At 42.9% G+C, this 17,677-nt stretch overlaps 1 protein-coding gene across 2 annotated transcripts in view; it reads right to left on the bottom strand.

The window, feature by feature from the left end:
- Positions 1-17,677, bottom strand: part of ino80db (INO80 complex subunit Db) — a 104,099-nt gene that overhangs the window by 60,306 nt on the left and 26,116 nt on the right. Inside the window, exons 2-3 of one of the 2 annotated variants that reach the window (XM_055638333.1) lie at positions 5,979-6,063; positions 2,517-2,763 (exon numbers count right to left, since the gene is read on the bottom strand). In XM_055638333.1, coding sequence (XP_055494308.1) covers positions 2,517-2,734 — 218 coding nt within the window. In that variant the 5' untranslated portion in view covers positions 2,735-2,763; positions 5,979-6,063. The remainder of the gene's footprint in view (positions 1-2,516; positions 2,764-5,978; positions 6,064-17,677) is intronic. The other variant, XM_055638332.1, reaches the window with a different exon arrangement.

The raw sequence follows: 17,677 nt of genomic DNA, 5'->3' as shown, positions 1-17,677 counted from the left end.
CGGGGATCGCCAGAAGAAGTGCTCCAACCGCCGGCCTGCTGACTATAACATCGTGAAGCCGCTGTCTGCGGAGCTTCGAGCCTTGGGTGCAGCGTGGACTTTCCATCACGTAGCGGGGCGATCCCTTGCCGGGGATCGCCCTAAGAAGTACCACCGGCCTGCGGCCTATAACATCGTGAAGCCGCGGTCTCCTGTAATAAAGTAGCCGATTCAGGAACTCCAGCCGTGGAGTGTGTATTCCGTCCGTCCCGACGTCAAAGTTTCAAGCATCCTGACGAGAGGGCTTGTACATCGGGCCGTCCATAGCGGCGACTAGGGAGGGTTCATGGCCCCGACCACGGGTGAACAAGGAGGAAGATTGACTGAAGGTTATTGCCTTCATCACAGTGAAGAATGTTGATTCCACTGTGGTGGATGTTTATGTTAAATTCTATTGTGTGTTGTGTTCTTTTTGATTGTATGGCTGCATGGTATATCAAATTTCACTGTGCCTTAATGGTGCATGTGACAATAAATGTGAACTTGAACTTGGTTTGGTAACGCAAAAGCTCTATGGGAGAGGACCACAGCCTACTGTCCTTCCATCGCTGGACAATGAGTGGCCATATTCCTTCATCAAGGGAATCAATATCACTCCAAGTAACCTCATAAGTGGCACGGGTGTTTTCTTTAAAGGTAGGTGCGAACACTACTGAGTAGCAAGTGTTTTTTCTTTAAACATAGGTGCAAACACTAGAGTATGATGATACTATTGAAAGCATAGACACTGAGAACCCATGATGAGGATTTGCACAATTTGGTGTTTTGTATATATTTTCAATTCTGAATTCAATTTATTTTTTTAATTAAAAATATCTTAAATTTAACAAAGGTTGTTCAACCTACAACATTACCCGTTTCTCTTTCTACAGATGCTCTCTAACCTGCTGGCTGTTTCCAACATTTTCTGTTGCTATTTATTATTGTTACCTGGCAATGTGCCTCAGAACAAATCTAATAAATGTGTCACAGTGGAACAATTTCCAGCAGTATTGGCAGAGAACTGTGTGGATTCTCTGTTGGAGAAAATTGTTAATTGCTTCAGCAGAGGTCTCTAAGCAAAGCAGGTCATCATGGTCCAAGGATTAATTGTTGCCCTGCGCTTAGTTGATCTGCACCAGGGTAACAGGAGGGTAAGAGGAACAAAAAATATATTTCATCAAGGCAGGGTTCCTGATCATTTATTGTGGAATTCTACAGCAGCACTAATTACAATTCTGGGAATGTGAGCGGTGAGAAACATATGCTACTCTTTAAAAATATTTTATCATCTTCTCCAGAGATCTACCTTTATTTGATGTTGAACAGCCAATTGCCTTGGAATAGCAACAATCCTCTCCTGTTCTTGTTGATTTTCTTTACATGGATGCATGCCATTTACTTATTGTGGCAACATTATCAGAGTTTAATTCCCAAAGTTCAGGTGTTGCAAGATGATAAAAGATTGAAAAGTAGTTTTTTTTTTAACTTGAGAGAAACTCCACAAGTTTGCAGGTTAGTGAACTTAAAAACAAAGTAATTAATTCTGCTCAGCAATTTAAATAAAGCATTTTACTGCATCGATTTTTATGGTCTGAGAAATTAGAAGCAATTCATACTTAACTCATGGGAAGTATTGGATTTAGCATGAAGACAACGATATGTTATCATATACTTATTAAAAGTCTGATCTTGTACGTGTGTGTGTGTATCTGTGGTTGTCTTTACATCTTCGCAAAAACACTACGCGGCAATGATTACGTTTTTACATATTGCGATTGACATTTTTCCCGTCGAGGCCGGGATCACCTTATCTGAACATTTTATGCTTTATTTCTAGACTTATTCGTGACTGATTACTGAATAAAAGTCTAAAAAAGTCAAAAGACTTTGAAATTAAAAGCACCAGCTTCAACTGATGACGGCACAATTGCTCAGCTAGCAGTGAACATCCTCACTGAAGATTTCATCCTATATTTGACACGTTATTCGCGATTAAAGCTTTAAAAATGCCACTTTCACAAGATTCTTACATATTCTGATTCACATTTTTCCCCTCTAGGCAGAGACCACCTTCACTGAACATTTTATGCTTTATTCCTTGACTTATTACTGACTAAAGTTTAAAAAAAAATCAAAATACTTTGAATTTCAAACCGACCAACTTCAACTGATCGCAATGGCTCGACTAGCAGGGGGAGGGCGACTGCTAGTCGAGCCATTAAAAGATCACTGCTGAGGAAGGCAAGGGGAGTGGTGGGATCTTACGTTTGGGAACGGCTTGAGTTGGAGGACCACACCTCCCGTGGTGGCTATGGGTAGGAAACGGGTGCGTTGGGGGAGCAGACCCAATGGGTCTGCACTTGGTCTAGTATTCTATATTACTCTCTATTGACTTGAATGAACAGTAAAAATGTGAAGTATAAAACCAGGGTTGGGTACGACCGCATCAGTCTACCAAAGAGCAGATTGTACCCAATTAGGAATGGATGACTTGCCTTCGATCTTCAGATTTTGGGATAGGGTTTGTACACCGCTGGTTGTTGTACTTGGCCACAAATTCACATTGCTTGAAAGGAGCGGTTCTGTCCTCCAAAACGTGGCGGATGCAGAATGCGTAGCCGTTGAGCCGGCGCTGCTTGCAGAGCTTGGGACTGTAGGAGCACAATGGCTTATTATCGACCTCTGAGAAGTGTATGTGTTTGCCTTCATACATCACGTGATTCTTCTCCTTGTGAACATTAGCTACAGAGAAAAAGGCAAAGTGTCAGATACAAATTGGAGGGTGAATTAACACCTTTGACCAGCGCGGGCTGGAATGGAATTGATATATTCCAGTCCCTGCCTTGATTTATTCTTTTGAGACACAGGCTGCAACTCTAGTGCAGTACTGAGGGAATCGAGCGTGTGGGATCATCAGTTGAGATGTTAAACCTGCTTGCTAAGCTGGATATAACAGTTCCCATGTCTTAATTTTGAAGAACAACAGAGCATTCCCGATTGCCCTAGCTAATATCACTACTCAAAGCAGTTAATCTGGTCAATAATCACTACCTATGGGATCTTACTCTTCACTAATTGACTGCTAAATTCATGCATCAGAACTGTAATTGCACATTATTAGCACTTAGGTTGGGATTAACTGAGGTCATGATATAAGAAAAACGCAAATCTTCTCCCGAACCCAGGCATATTGCCCTGGATAGACATTATTGCAGAGTATTATTGGCTACCCAGCTGAGTTCAGGATATAAACCAGGGACCTAGGATTCAGGTTGAGCTAACATTAGGTTTACGAACTGTTTTTGTATGGTTGATTCATATCTTGATGAAAGGAAGGAGTACTAAGGTGGGTTCTATCTGATTATTAACATTTTTCAAGTTTCAATACAAGACACATAAGAACGAACAAATTATGCACATTGGCAAATGAATGCCTGCATCAAATATAGCCATGACCAGCATTTCACATTTGAACATAGATTAACATTTGGTCCACTTTACCCAATATTGAAACTAAGCTCTGAAGACCTGCTGGTATGCCGTTTTCACTACCAGCTACATACATTGATAAGTCCTGATTCGTGATTTCAGAGTACGACTATAGGGTGTTCGTGATAGATACTACACATTTATTAATCTACATAGCATTTCAAAAATAATTCATGCTTCACAGCCCAAGGCGAGGTTTGTAATCGCACAATACAACCACACATATACAGTGCCTTCCATAATGTTTGGGACAAAGACCCATCATTTATTTATTTGCCTCTGCACTCCACAACTTGAGATTTGTAATAGAAAAAAATTGTGGTTAAAATGCATATTGTCAGATTTGAATAAAGGCCATTTTTAAAAATTTTGGTTTCACCATGTAGAAATTACAGCTGTGTTCATACATAGTCCCCCCATAATGTTTGGGACACATGGCTTCACAGGCAGTTGTAATTGCTCAGGTGTGTTTAATTGCCTCCTTAATGCAGGAATAAGAGAGCTCTCAGCGCCTAGTCTTTCCTCCAGTCTTTCCATCACCTTTGGAAACTTTTATTGCTGTTTATCAACATGAGGACCAAAGTTGTGCCAATGAAAGTAAAAGAAGCCATTATGAGACTGAGAAACAAGAATAAAACTGTTAGAGATATCAGCCAAACCTTAGGCTTACCAAAATCAACTGTTCGGAACATCATCAAGAAGAAAGAGAGCACCGGTGAGCTTACGAATCGCAAAGGGACTGGCAGGCCAAGGAAGACCTCCACAGTTGATGACAGAAGAATTCTCTCTATAATAAAGAAAAAAACTCCAAACTCTTGTCTGACAGATCAGAAACACTCTTCGGGAGTCAGGTGTTGATTTGTCAATGACCACTATCCGCAGAAGACATCAAAAACAGATATACAGAGGCTACACCTCAAGATGCAAACCACCGGTTAGCCGCAAAAGCAGGATGGCTGGGTTACAGTTTGCCAAGAAGTACTTAAAAGAGCAACCACAGTTCTGGAGAAAGGTCTTGTGGACAGATGAGACAAAGCTTAACTTATATCAGAGTGTTAGCAAGAGCAAAGTATGTAGGAGAGTAGGAACTGCCCAAGGTTTTGAAACACGGTGGTGGGGGTGTTATGGCCTGGGCATGGATGTCTGCTGAAGGTACTGGCTCACTTATCTTCATTGATGTTGCAACTGCTGATGGTAGTAGCATAATGAATTCTGAAGTGTATAGACACAAGTTCTGCTCAAGTTCAAACAAATGCTCAATACTCATTGGCCGGCGATTCATTCTACAGCAAGACAATGATCCCAAACATACTGCTAAAGCAAGAAAGGAGTTTTTCAAAGTTAAAAAATGGTCAATTCTTGAGTGGCCAAGTCAATCACCCGATCTGAACCCAATTGAGCATGCCTTTTATATGTTGTAGAGAAAACTGAAGGGGACTAGACCCCAAAACAAGCATAAGCCAAAGGTGGCTGTAATACAGGCCTGACAGAGCATCACCAGAGTAGACACCCAGCAACTGATGAAGTCCATGAATCGCAGACTTCAAGCAGTCATTGCATGCCAAGGATATGCAACAAAATACTAAACATGACTACTTTCATTCACATGACATTGTTATGTCCCAAAGATTATGGTGCCCTGAAATGAGGGGACTATGTATAAACACTGTTGTAATTTCTACATGGTGAAACCAAAATGTATAAAAATTGCATTAATTAAAATCTGACAACATGCACTTAAACCACATGTGATTTTTTTTCTATTACAAATCTCAAATTGTGGAGTACAGAGGCAAATAAATAAATGATGGGTCTTTGTCCCAAACATTATGGAGGGCACTGTAGCATATACAGAAGGATAATGGATTACGCTAATTGCAAAGTAGCAGCACCGTGACGAATTTTCCACAAAAGCTAACAGTTTTGAAACAGCACAGTTTTCTTCAGTTGCAATGAATGTGAATCACATCAATTTAGTCCAAATCATCAACTAACCATTTCAACATATGTATCAATTTTAATAGAAAACATTTTGCCCACAGTCAATGTGCTTTAGGAATATATATTTAACAGCCATTAAATAAATCATCTCACAAAATAAGACATAGATTTAAGATGAAAGGGGAAAAATTTGAAAGAGACCGAGGGGCAACTTTTTCCATACATTGGGTAGAACTATATGGAACAAGTTACCGTGGGCCGTGGTAGAGGCGGGTGCAATTACGACATTTATTTGACACTTGGACAGATATATGGATATGAAGGAATGTGAACCAGGCACAGAGAAGTAGAACTAGCTCAGTTAGGCAACCTGGTTGACACGGATGAATCACATCAATCACCCTTCTTCACTGTGGTGATCAAAACAGCACAGAACATTCCAGATGCGGTCTCAAGGTTTTATAGAACTTACCATAACTTCCTTGCTTTCATATTTTAACAAAGCCAAGCATCCCTTCTTTACCAACCTTTCTATCTCTGCTGCCACCTTAAAGGATTCTGGACTGGTACAGCAAGGTCCCTCTGTTCCTCCCCGGGTTTTGGATGACCTGTCTTACAAAAAAAAAACTTTATGCAAATTTTCATTTTAAAAGTAATTTGGACAAATACATGGATTGGAAAGGCTTGGTGGGATACCAGCCAGGTGAAGGCAAGTGGGACCAGCCCAGTTAGGCAATTTGGTTGGCATGGGCAAGTTGGGCCGAAGGGCATATGAAGCAATGAGCTCAAGACACTCTGCTTTTCACCATTTCACCAATGAACCAGGAAAAAGGTTAAGGAACCCAAGACTATAAAATAAGTAAAAACATAGCATTCAGGCCCTCAAGCCTGCACCACCATTTAATAATATCATGGTTAATTTTTAATGTCTGCACCAGTTTCCTGCAATAATCCCATATTGCTTGATTCTCTGAATACCCAAAGTTCTTCATCTTGAACATCACTGTAACTGAGCCTTCACAGCCCTCTTGGATAGAGAATTCCAAAAATTCACTACACCATTTCTTCTCAACTCAGACCTCTTATTTTGCGACTGTGACCCGTGGTTATAGATAAATAAAACATCATTGCAGCATCTACTATCAGGTGCTGTCAGAGTTTTGTACATTTCAAAAGATCACATCTCATTCTGCTGAACTCCAATGAGAATAAGTGAGTTCGGTATTCCAACTGCGCATGCCCAGGTCAACGGTCACTGTGCATAACATTGCTGGAAAGCAGTGGAGTAGTGGACCACTTCAACCGTTTTTTTTTTCAGCTTTGATTTTTCTTGGTAAGAAAATACTGCTTTCAAACCATTAAATAGTTGTATTTATTGCCTTTGTTAAAAGCTAAGATTATTTTGTTGTTTTTATTGCTTTATGCTTTGGTGAGTGAGCGAGATCGTGCTCGTCCGTGGTCGGTGTCGGGTCTGTTGAGTTGCTGCTGGGCCGTCCCCGTCCGGATGTCCAGTCCTTGTCCAGTGGCGGCTGGAGGTGTCGAGCTTGCAGCCGGCGCAGGGAAGAGGCTGTTACTGCAGCGCTTTGTGTGTATGGCTGGTGCTCGGCTTTCACCAGCGCCAGGCTGGAGTTGGCACTTTTTCTCCGCACTAGCTGTGGGCTTGGGGCCGCTGGTGTCGTCACAGCCAGCGCGGAGAAGAAGCGGAAACCCCAGCTCAACTCCCGCCGGACCAATTGACTGCCCCGGACCAAAGACACCCTCTGACCATCAACATCTTCAACCCTTCATCATTGGAAAATGCTGTTTATAAAAAAATGTCCACCAACATAAATGACCACCCATTTTTCCCTGGTAGACAAAAATGTTGGAGAAACTCAGCGGGTGAGGCAGCATCTACGGAGGGAAGGAATAGGCGATGTTTCGGGTCAAGACCCTTCTTCAGACTGATGGGGGGGGGGGGCAGAAATAGAAAGGAAGGAGTGGAGACAGTTGGTTGTGGGTGAGCTGGGAAGGGGAGGGGAAAGAGGGAGAGAGCAAGAACTACCTGAAATTGGAGGTCAATGTTCATACCGCTGGGGTGTAAACTACCCAAGTGAAATATGAGGTGCTGCTCCTCCAATTAGCGGTGGGACTCACTCTGGCCATGGAGGAAGCCCAGGACAGAAAGGGCGGATTCGGAATGGGAGGGAGAGTTGATGTGCTGAGCCACCGGGAGATCAGGTTGGTTAATGCAAACTGAGCGGAGGTGTTGGGCGAAGCGATCGGCAAGCCTGCGCTTGGTCTCACCGATGTAGAGCAGTTGACACCTTGAACAGCGGATGCAATAGATGAGATTGGAGGAGGTGCAGGCGAACCTCTGTCTCACCTGGAAAGACTTTTCTCATTTTTCCCCTCTATTCTCACACATTTACTTTGCCCGTCATCATTCTCCTCTCAGCAAGCATTGTATCCTCAACAAATCTAGCAATATTGGTTTTGATCTCCTCTTCCAAACATGTTAATCATAAAAAACTGGGACGCCAAACCAGTCCCTGCCATATCCCTCCAGTCATAAACTCTAACTCAAAAGTCATCCGTTTATTACTACTATGATTTCTGCGAGCTAAATCAAGTCTCAATCTATGCTATTCCCAATGCCATAGGTTATTTTGTTTAATGACCTCAACAACATCGATTCACTTAACTGTCATCCATTCTAATATAACATATAATACTCATGATATCGTCTCCTCTACGTTGGAGAAACAAAGCACAGTTTGGACGAATACTTTGCAGAACTCTTCGGTTCCATCTGCAAGGGTTGCCCTGCGCTTTCAGCTGTTGGTTCATGTTACTCATCCACACATCAACTCTGACCTCGTGCGCTTTGGCTACCGACACCTTTTTCCATATCACAGCCCTCAAAACTGAAATCAGTAAATGTAGATAGCCAGTCTTTCCTGTCTACGCCACAAAAGCACACAAAAGACAAAGGAAGTTTGGTATGCCTCCAATGACTCTCAATAACTTCTACAGATGCAACACAGAAAGTAGTCGACTGGTATGCATCACAACTTGGTCTAGCAACAACTCTGCTCAAGACTGCAAGAAAGTGCAGTGATGTAGCCCAGATGTTGTGGATGTAACCCAGTCGATCACAAACAACAGCCTTTCCACCCACCCCCCACCAAAACCATCTATTCCATCTACACTTAATGCTGCCTCAGGAAAGCAGCCAACAAAATCAAGGATAATTTTCACCTCAGTCATTTTCTCTTGCCCGTCGAGCATGTGATAGAAAAGATTGAAAGCTCATACCACCAGATTAAGGAACAACGTCTTCCCCACGTCATTAGATGACTGAATGGTCCTCCCATATGCTAGGGTCTAGCCCCAATCTTCCAGCCTACCTCAATGCAGCCCTTGCTCTTTCTCTGTTACTGCCAAGCTATAATGCTGTAACACTATATTCTACACTCTGGTATTTTTTCTCTTTGCATTAACTGCTGAACTTGTATATGGCTTTATTGTTCTCATGAAAAGTATGACTTGACTGGATGGCATGTAAATAAAACTGTTCACCGTATACCTGTACAAGTGACAATAATAAACCAAAGCCAATATCTGCAAATCAGAATGGGCTTTGTTCTGGTGCAAGCTATTCACATGATTAAAAAGCAAATAATTTGTCGCAATCAACTTCTGTTTGTGGGTGATTGCTCATTGTAAATTGGCTGTTTCATTTCCAACAATAAAACAAGCGAATATACCTCAGCAGTGAAATCCTAAGATGTGAGTGTCACTTTGTAAATACAATTTATTTCAATTTTTCTTTGTTTTTTTTTCCAGAAAATACATTTATGCTACTTTTACAAGGACAATAATTTCTAATTTCTTGAATTGCACCCACCAGCGACAAGGGCTTTTGGTATTAGTCATTGGTATTTTGCACAATTCTGTGCAGGGCTTTACTGGCTGCTTTGTGGTTCAAGTGCGATATGTTCACACTTGTTACACCGAACATTATGAAATATTTACAGAGTTATTCAAAGAGACAAAATGTAAATTGTCTAACATTATTCGGTACTTGAAGTAATGTATTCACAAATTACTTTTGTGAACGCTTCTCAGAAAGCAGCAGAACACTACTGGACCAAAAGGATTTGGGCCTTTAAAAGTTGTTTTCATAAGCAAACCCAGGAAATATTTTGCTCAGAAGCTAATCCAAAATCACAAAAATATCAAAATGCTGGAGTAACTCAGCAGGTCAGGCAACATCTCTGGAGAAAAAGAATAGGTGGCGTTTCACCGATTCCTTTTCTCCAGAGATGTTGCCTGATCCGCTGAGTTATTCCACCCTTTTTGTCCATCTTCGGTGTAAACCATCATCTGCAGTTCCCTCCTATCAATACATCCTGTTCTTTTATGACACAACAGTTACATAAAAAAGTGGTTCTTAAACATCAGCATTATTACATTTTATGAATGGGCCTTTAAAAAAATTAAAAGATATCAAACAAAGTTATCAAAGAGCCATTTCATTTTTTTACTGACATGTAATATATTTGGTAGTAACAAGGTAATGATTTAGTTTCAGATCTGGATAGTTTGATTGAATTATTCAAACAATATTATTTGTGTTTGTCAGTTTAACTGCACTGTAGATTTCCACTGTCGACTCCTTCATATTCATTATTTTTACACTGGAGGTTAAAATACAAAGCTTGTTGTCGGGTTGCACCGCACCTTGGTTTGGGAACAATGGTTTGGGACCACAAGAAATTGCAGTTGTAGATGTAGCTCAGTCGATCACATAGGCTAGACTTCCCACCATTGATACCATTTACATGCTACTTCGGAAAAGCAGCCAACATAATCAACGACTTGTCCCACCCCAGTCTTCTTTCTTCTCCCTGTGCCAGTCCAGCAGTTATACAGAAGCTAGAAGGCACATTCCACCAGACTCAGGAACAGCTTCTTCCCTTCCGTTACCAGGCTTTTGAATGGTCCATTCATAAGCTAGGGTACTGTTCGATTCGACTTTGCACTTTATCTATGGTACTGGTGAGCTACAATGCAGAGAACTATATTCTACACTCTGAATCCTCCAAGTCAAGTCAAGTTTATTCGTCACATACACATACGAGATGTGCAATGAAATTAAAAGTGGCAATGCTCGCGGTTTGTGCAAAACAAACAAACTACAAACAGAATGGAACAGAAACACATATTCACATATTTGTGGGAGGGAGGGAAGAAAAGGAATTTAAAAAAAATCACCACACCAGTAAAATGGTATAGTAAAGTTAGTCCCTGGAGAGATAGGAGTTTGGCCTCTGGGAAGAAACTCCTTCTCATCCTCTCCGTTTTCACAGCATGGCAACGGAGGTGTTTGCCTGACCGTAGCAGCTGGAACCATCCATTGCTGGGGTGAAAGGGGTCTCCCATGATCTTGTTGACTCTGGAGTTGCACCTTCTGATGTATAGTTCCTGCAGGGGGGGCGAGTGTAGTTCCCATAGTGCGTTCAGCGAGCAGGAACGGGAAAGCATCTTGATATTTCCAGGGTTGCACCAGTTGTTAGAGGAGATTAACACAATAGAAAGGAAGGACATTAGCTGGGAGGATGTGGAACCGATAGAGGTAGAGCTGCGAAACACTAAGGGGCAGAAAACGCTAGTGGGAATTGTGTACAGGCCACCTAACAGTAGTAGTGGAGTTGGGGATGGCATCAAACAGGAAAATAGAAATGCGTGCAACAAAGGTAAAACAGGTATAATGGGTGACTTCAATCTACATATAGATTGGGTGAATCAAATTGGCAGGGGGGCTGAGGAAGAGGATTTCTTGGAATGTATGCGGGATAGTTTTCTAAAACAACATGTAGAGGAGCCAACGAGAGAGCAAGCTATTCTAGACTGCGTATTGAGTAATGAGGAAGGGTTAGTTAGCAGTCTTGTTGTGCGTGGCCCCTTGGGCAAGAGTGACCATAATATGGTTGAGTTCTTCATTAGGATGGAGTGACATAGTTAATTAAAGGGTTGACGGTGGATATGCAATGGAAGGCATTTAAAGACTGCATGGATGAATTACAACAATTGTTCATCCCAGTTTGTTAAAAGAATAAATCAGGGAAGGTAGTGCATTCGTGGATAACAAGGGAAATCAGGGATAGTATCAAAACAAAAGATGAAGCATACAAATTAGCCAGAAAAAGCAGCCTACCAGAGGACTGGGAGAAATTCAGAGTCCAGCAGAAGAGGACAAAGGGCTTAATTAGGAATGGGAAAATAGATTATGAAAGAAAACTGGCAAGGATCATAAAAATCTGACTGCAAATGTTTTTATAGATATGTGAAATTAGGACACATGGTATTGTGGGTAGAGTGCTGACATGGATAGAAAATTGGTTGGCAGACAGGAAACAAAGAGTAGGGATTAACAGGTCCCTTTCAGAATGGCAGGCAGTGACTAGTGGGGTACCGCAAGGCAGGCTAGCAAGGACCGCAGCTATTTACAATATACATCAATGATTTGGATGAAGGGATTCAAAGTAACATTAGCAAATTTGCAGATGACACAAAGCTGTGTGGCAGTGTGAACTGTGAGGAGGATGCTATGAGAATGCTATGAGAATGCAGGGTGACTTGGACAGGTTGGGGGAGTGGGCAGATGAAGTTTAATGCAGATAAATGTGAGGTTATCTACTTTGGTAACAAAAACAGGAAGGCAGATTACTATCCAAATGGCGTCAAGGTGGGAAAAGGGGAAGTACTACGCGATCTGGGCGTCCTTGTTCATCAGTCTATGAAAGTAAGCATGCAGGTACAGCAGGCAGTGAAGAAAGCGAATGGCATGTTGGCCTTTATAAGTCCAGAACCAAGGGCCACAGTATTAGAATAAAGGGGAGGTCATTTAAGGCTGAGGTGAGAAAAAACTTTTCACCCAGAGAGTTGTGAATTTATGGAATTCCCTGCCACAAAGGGCAGTGGAGGCCAAATCACTGTATGGATTTAAGAGAGTTAGATAGAGCTCTAGGAGCTAGTGGAGTCAAGGGATATGGGGAGAAGGCAGGCACGGGTTATTGAAAGAGGATCACAATGAATGGCGGTGCTGGCTCAAAGGGCCAAATGGCCTCCTGCACCAATTTTCTATGTCTCTATGTTTATAACAAGAGGAATTGAAAATATAGGAGCAAAGAGGTTCTTCTGCATTTGTACAGGGCCCTAGTGAGACCACACCTGGAGTATTGTGTGCAGTTTTGGTCAAAGATCCTATAGCGAGCAATGGGCTGACGAGTAGTATGCAACGGAGCGGAATGTGGGCCATTTCTTCGGCCATTTCAGTAACCCGATCCGATTTTGTATATCCCTCTTGCAGTGTAATCAATTTTGCGGGGGGAACAGTTTGTGTTAATAAATTATAATTCTGTTAGTCTTCTTTTTTTTTTTTATGTTTATTTATTTATTTATTTAAAAAAAATGTTTAGAAAAAAATATATATTTTTAAATGGCTCATGTGCTGTGTTTTATTCAGTGACCATACAACTGATTAGATTGTGTATGAAAGAACACACATACATGAATGTGATATAGATGTATATAATCATATAAAACACACATATATATTTCTCCAGATTTTTATATATATATATATATAATGATAAACTTTATTTCGGACTCAAGACCCAGACAAGGGACAACAATACATAAAAATACATTGCAAACCTCCCCGCAACTTTACCCTGGCGTCCCAGCCGTGCTGATCCGGGCCAGACTTCCCACACGCTGTGGAAGGGAGCATCTTTTTGCTTTTTATTGTGAGGCAGAGAGGCCGAAGGAAAATGAGAAGATTTTTACCAAAGATCTTTGATTTTTACGTGGATGTTTCCGTAACCGGTTTCTGTCTCCGCACTTGTATCTTTGCTCCACTATGGAATCTTTGATACGGAGACGGAAGCCAGCTATGGAAATGGGGCCGAAAATTACTCATGAATCTGCCCATGACCGTACTACGTCTTTTTCGTCACGTGGGCTATCTTGCTCGCTATAGGATCTTTGGTTTTGGTCTCCAAATTTGAGGAAGGACATACTTGCTATTGAGGGAGTGCAGCGTAGGTTCACAAGGATAATTCCCGGGATGGCGGGACTGTCATATGCTGATAGAATGAAGCGACTGGGCTTGTGTACTCTGGAATTTAGGATAAGAGGGTATCTTATTGAAACATATAAGATTATTAAGGGTTTGAACATGCTAATGCAGGCACGGGTTATTGATTGGGGACGATCAGCCATGATCACAATGAATGGCGGTGCTGGCTCGAAGGGCCGAATGGCTTCCTACTAGACCTATTTTCTATGTTTCTATGCATAGGAGCCACGACACAGGTCTGTGAGTGGATGGCGGGCCACATCTACCACGTGTTCACATAGATCCCGCCCCGGATGGCAGGCATCAAATCACGTGTTCACATAGATCCCGCCCCTTCGAGGACGCCACCCGGAGCACTGGCCCCTAGCTACAAGCGCTCACAAACATGGCCAACCTATGGACCATTGCCTTGGCTCCGTCCTGAAGGCAGTGGCTCCAATACTCATACTCACTCGTCCCCGGCCTATTGACAACCCCGATCCCAACAGTGAAGCCCAGACACAGGTGTGCGGTCGTGCCAGCGGCTTTGGTCAGGATGCGGTACAGCCAGATCTCGGCCCCGCTCAGGCACTCGGCAGCTCCACAATTGCAACCACCAGTGCAGGCCTCCTTGCGTCACCATGCCTCGGGCCTGGGAGGTACTGGAGATGAAGGAAGTATGCGGGCCAGATGACTATGGGAAAATAAAATACGCCTGCGGGCCGGATGATTTCGGGTTAAGGGCCCCATTCGTCCCAGGGGCCATAGGTTGCCGACCTCTGCGCTAGAGGCAGGAAACATTTTCCCTGTTTGTATGCAATCCATTACAAAGTCAAGAGTGAACCATCAGTCTTGTATTAAGATATAAAGATACACAGACATGCATTTTAAAATCAACTATGTTCTGTCCGCAGCAACCAAAAACTGCCAACAGCAGCCCAAAACCCGGACTGGATTACTAGGTGGAATGTGTGGCATGCATAATATGTGTGGTGGAGATTATATAGGCATGGATTAGTATAGTTAATCTAATGTTGGGGGAGTCCAGAACCAGGAGCCACAGTTTAAGAATAAAGGGTAAGCCATTTAGAATGGAGATGAGGAAACACTTTTTCACACAGAGAGCTGTGAGTCTGTGGAATTCTCTGCCTCAGAGGGCAGTGGAGGCCGGTTCTCTGGATACTTTCAAGAGAGAGCTAGATAGGGCTCTTAAAGATAGCGTAGTCACGGGATATGGGGCGAAGGCAGGGATGTGGATAGTTCTGATTGTGAATGATCAGCCATGATCACATTGAATGCAGGCTTGAAGGGCCGAATGACCTACTCCTGCACCTATTGTCTATTAACATGCTCAAGGTTCTCAGATGGGGCTTGAACACACAATCTGCTCAACTCTTTTTTTGGGTTTATATAAAACTACCCAACACTCCTCCCTGCACCACAGGTTCTCCCGAGGTTACAAACGTTGTGCTTATGGACAGCATGCGCATAGGATCGAGGATTAGGGAGAAGGGTCGGCTGGATTTTGCCAGCTTCTGTGGGCTGCACACATCTTCTCATTTGTGGGAACTTTGTTCCTGAAAAGGCAGCAAAAATGAGGAGATAAACCAGCCATTTTCATTTCAGACCTTGGGAGGAATTTAAATATCACTACCGATAGTGCTCTGCCGTAAAAAATGTACGAACTCCAACAGGCCCGTAATGTTGTGCAACCACTCATAGAAGGATAAAAAAAAAAACTACAATTTAAAATTATTCTGGTATATTCACAGTTCAGCATAACAATTTCACACTATTGCACTTGGTTGAAATCCTAAGTGAAATATATCTCACTAAAATGAGATCATTGTATTTTTCTGAAATTGTTGGTTGGAATGTTAGGAAACGGAACATAAAAATGTATTAATAGCAACAGGAAAATAGTCCAAGGGACAGTCTTTAAGCTATTGGCCCCTTTGTAGATAATAGTATTCTGAATGTTCAGGAGGATCAATGAAACAAAAAAACACAGAGATTTGGAATTCCCTCTCTCAACCTCTGCACCTTTCCCTTCTGCTTGAAAAATACTATATAAACTCCACTGACCAAGCTTATATTTGCTAATATCTTTCCTGGGGAATTGTGTCAATAATTTTAGATAATGTCCCTGTGAATTCCCTTGGAACATTTTGTTATTTAAGAGAGCTATGTAAATAAATGCAAGTTGTAACCGTTGATTGAATATTCCACTACCATACAAAGAACAATTAGAAGCGTCTAGAAATGTCGTTAGTTATGTACAATATCAATTCATTATCTCATGGGTAATTTTTGAATAAAGAACAAGAAAGTTCTGCCTAGGATGATATTAAAAGGAATTTTTCAAATAGGTGGGAGAATATCACAGGTGCTGAGAACCACACACAATCCTCATAGAAGCTGCCTGAGGACATTGCCTACACAAAAGCTTGTACCAACTTTGTGTTATGAATACACTACCAAAAGATATAAAATGTAACCGCAAGGATCCAGAACTACAAAAAGAAAAAAATGCCTTAGGGTCTTTTATGCCCACCCAAAATCCCAACTTAGGCCTGGATAAAAAAAGAACACACAATACACAACAAACATTTAACTCAAAACATCCACCACAGCATTCGTCATTGTGGTGGCAGGCACAAAGTTCAGTCAGTCCTCCTCCACTTTTCCCCGTGGTCGGGACCATAAACCTCCACAGTCGCCGCTGCGGGCGGCCAGATGTACAGGCAAGGTAAGTCCCGAATCGGTGCTTCCCTACCGGGGATCGTGGCTTGAAGATAACGTAGGCCGCAGGCCAGCGGTCGGAGCTCTTCTCTAGGGATCCCCGGCGAGGGATCCCAGTCCGTATGGTAAGTCCCCGCCGCGCCCGCGGCAAGAAGCAACGCAGACCGCGGCTTCAAGTTGTTGTAGGCCGTGGGCCAGCTGTCGGAGCTCTTCTCCTCCGGGGGTCCCCAACGAGGGATCCCAGGCTCCGGACGGCGCGCCAGCTGGAAGTTCCGCAGTCCACGCCTGCGGCAAGAAGTACCGCAGTCCGCGGCTGACGCGGGCCAGCGATCGGAGCACTCCCTTCTGGCGACCCTCGGCGAGGGCTCGCCCGCTCCGCGATGAAAAAGTCCACGCTGCACCCACTGCTGAAGCTCCGGGCCAGTCTCCGGGAAAGCCGCACCAATCCTTGGTGTTAGGCCACGAGGGAGGCAACATAGAAAAAGTCGCCTCTCCGAGGAGGAGGCGACCGAAATCGGGTCCCCCCCCTTACCCCCCCTCACTAACCCCCACACAAGACACACCGAGAGACATTAAAACAAACATTTGGACATACTAATAAAAACAAAAAAAGTAGAATTGACTAACATGCTGCTGGCAGGGCAGCCGTCTCGCGGTGCCCCCACGTACCCCATCACCCTCTCATGATCTTATGCACCTCTATAAGATCACCCCTCATCCACCTACACTCGAAGGAATAAAGTCCTGGCCTGCTCAACCTCTCCCTACAGCTCAGGCCATTGAGTCCTGACAACAGCCTCGTAAATCTTCTCTATACCCTTTCCAGATTAGCCACATCTTTCCTATAACAGGGTGACAGAACTGAACACAATAGTCTAAATGAGGCCTTACCAATGTAACATGATCTCCCAACTTCCATACTCTGATGGTGGCCAATGTGCCAAAAGCCGGCTTGACTATCCTATATACCTGTGATGCCACTTTCAGGGAACTATGTACCTGCATTCCTAGTCCCTCTGCTCAACAACACTCCCCAGACCCCTGCCATTCACGATGCAAGTCCTGCCCTGATTATAGACTTCCTAAAATGGAATACCTTATATGTCTCTGTATTAAACTCCATCAATCATTCCTCAGCCCACCTGCCCAGTTAATCAATCAATTTTTGACAACCAACTATGTACAATACCACCCACTTTGGTGCCGTCACCGAACTTACTAATCATGCTTTGTACATTCTCACGCAAATCATTGATATAGATGACAAACAGCAATGAGCCTAGCACTGAACCCAGAAATACATCACTCACCACGCCTTCAGTCTGAAAAATAACCTTCCACGATCACCATCTGCTTCCTTTCATGAAGCCCATTTAC

The sequence above is a fragment of the Leucoraja erinacea genome, chromosome 7 (genome assembly GCF_028641065.1).
Source record: "Leucoraja erinacea ecotype New England chromosome 7, Leri_hhj_1, whole genome shotgun sequence".
NCBI classification, from domain to species: Eukaryota; Metazoa; Chordata; class Chondrichthyes; order Rajiformes; family Rajidae; genus Leucoraja; species Leucoraja erinaceus.
Note: the sequence above shows the minus strand (reverse complement) of the source record. Positions and strands in the feature narration are given on the sequence as shown.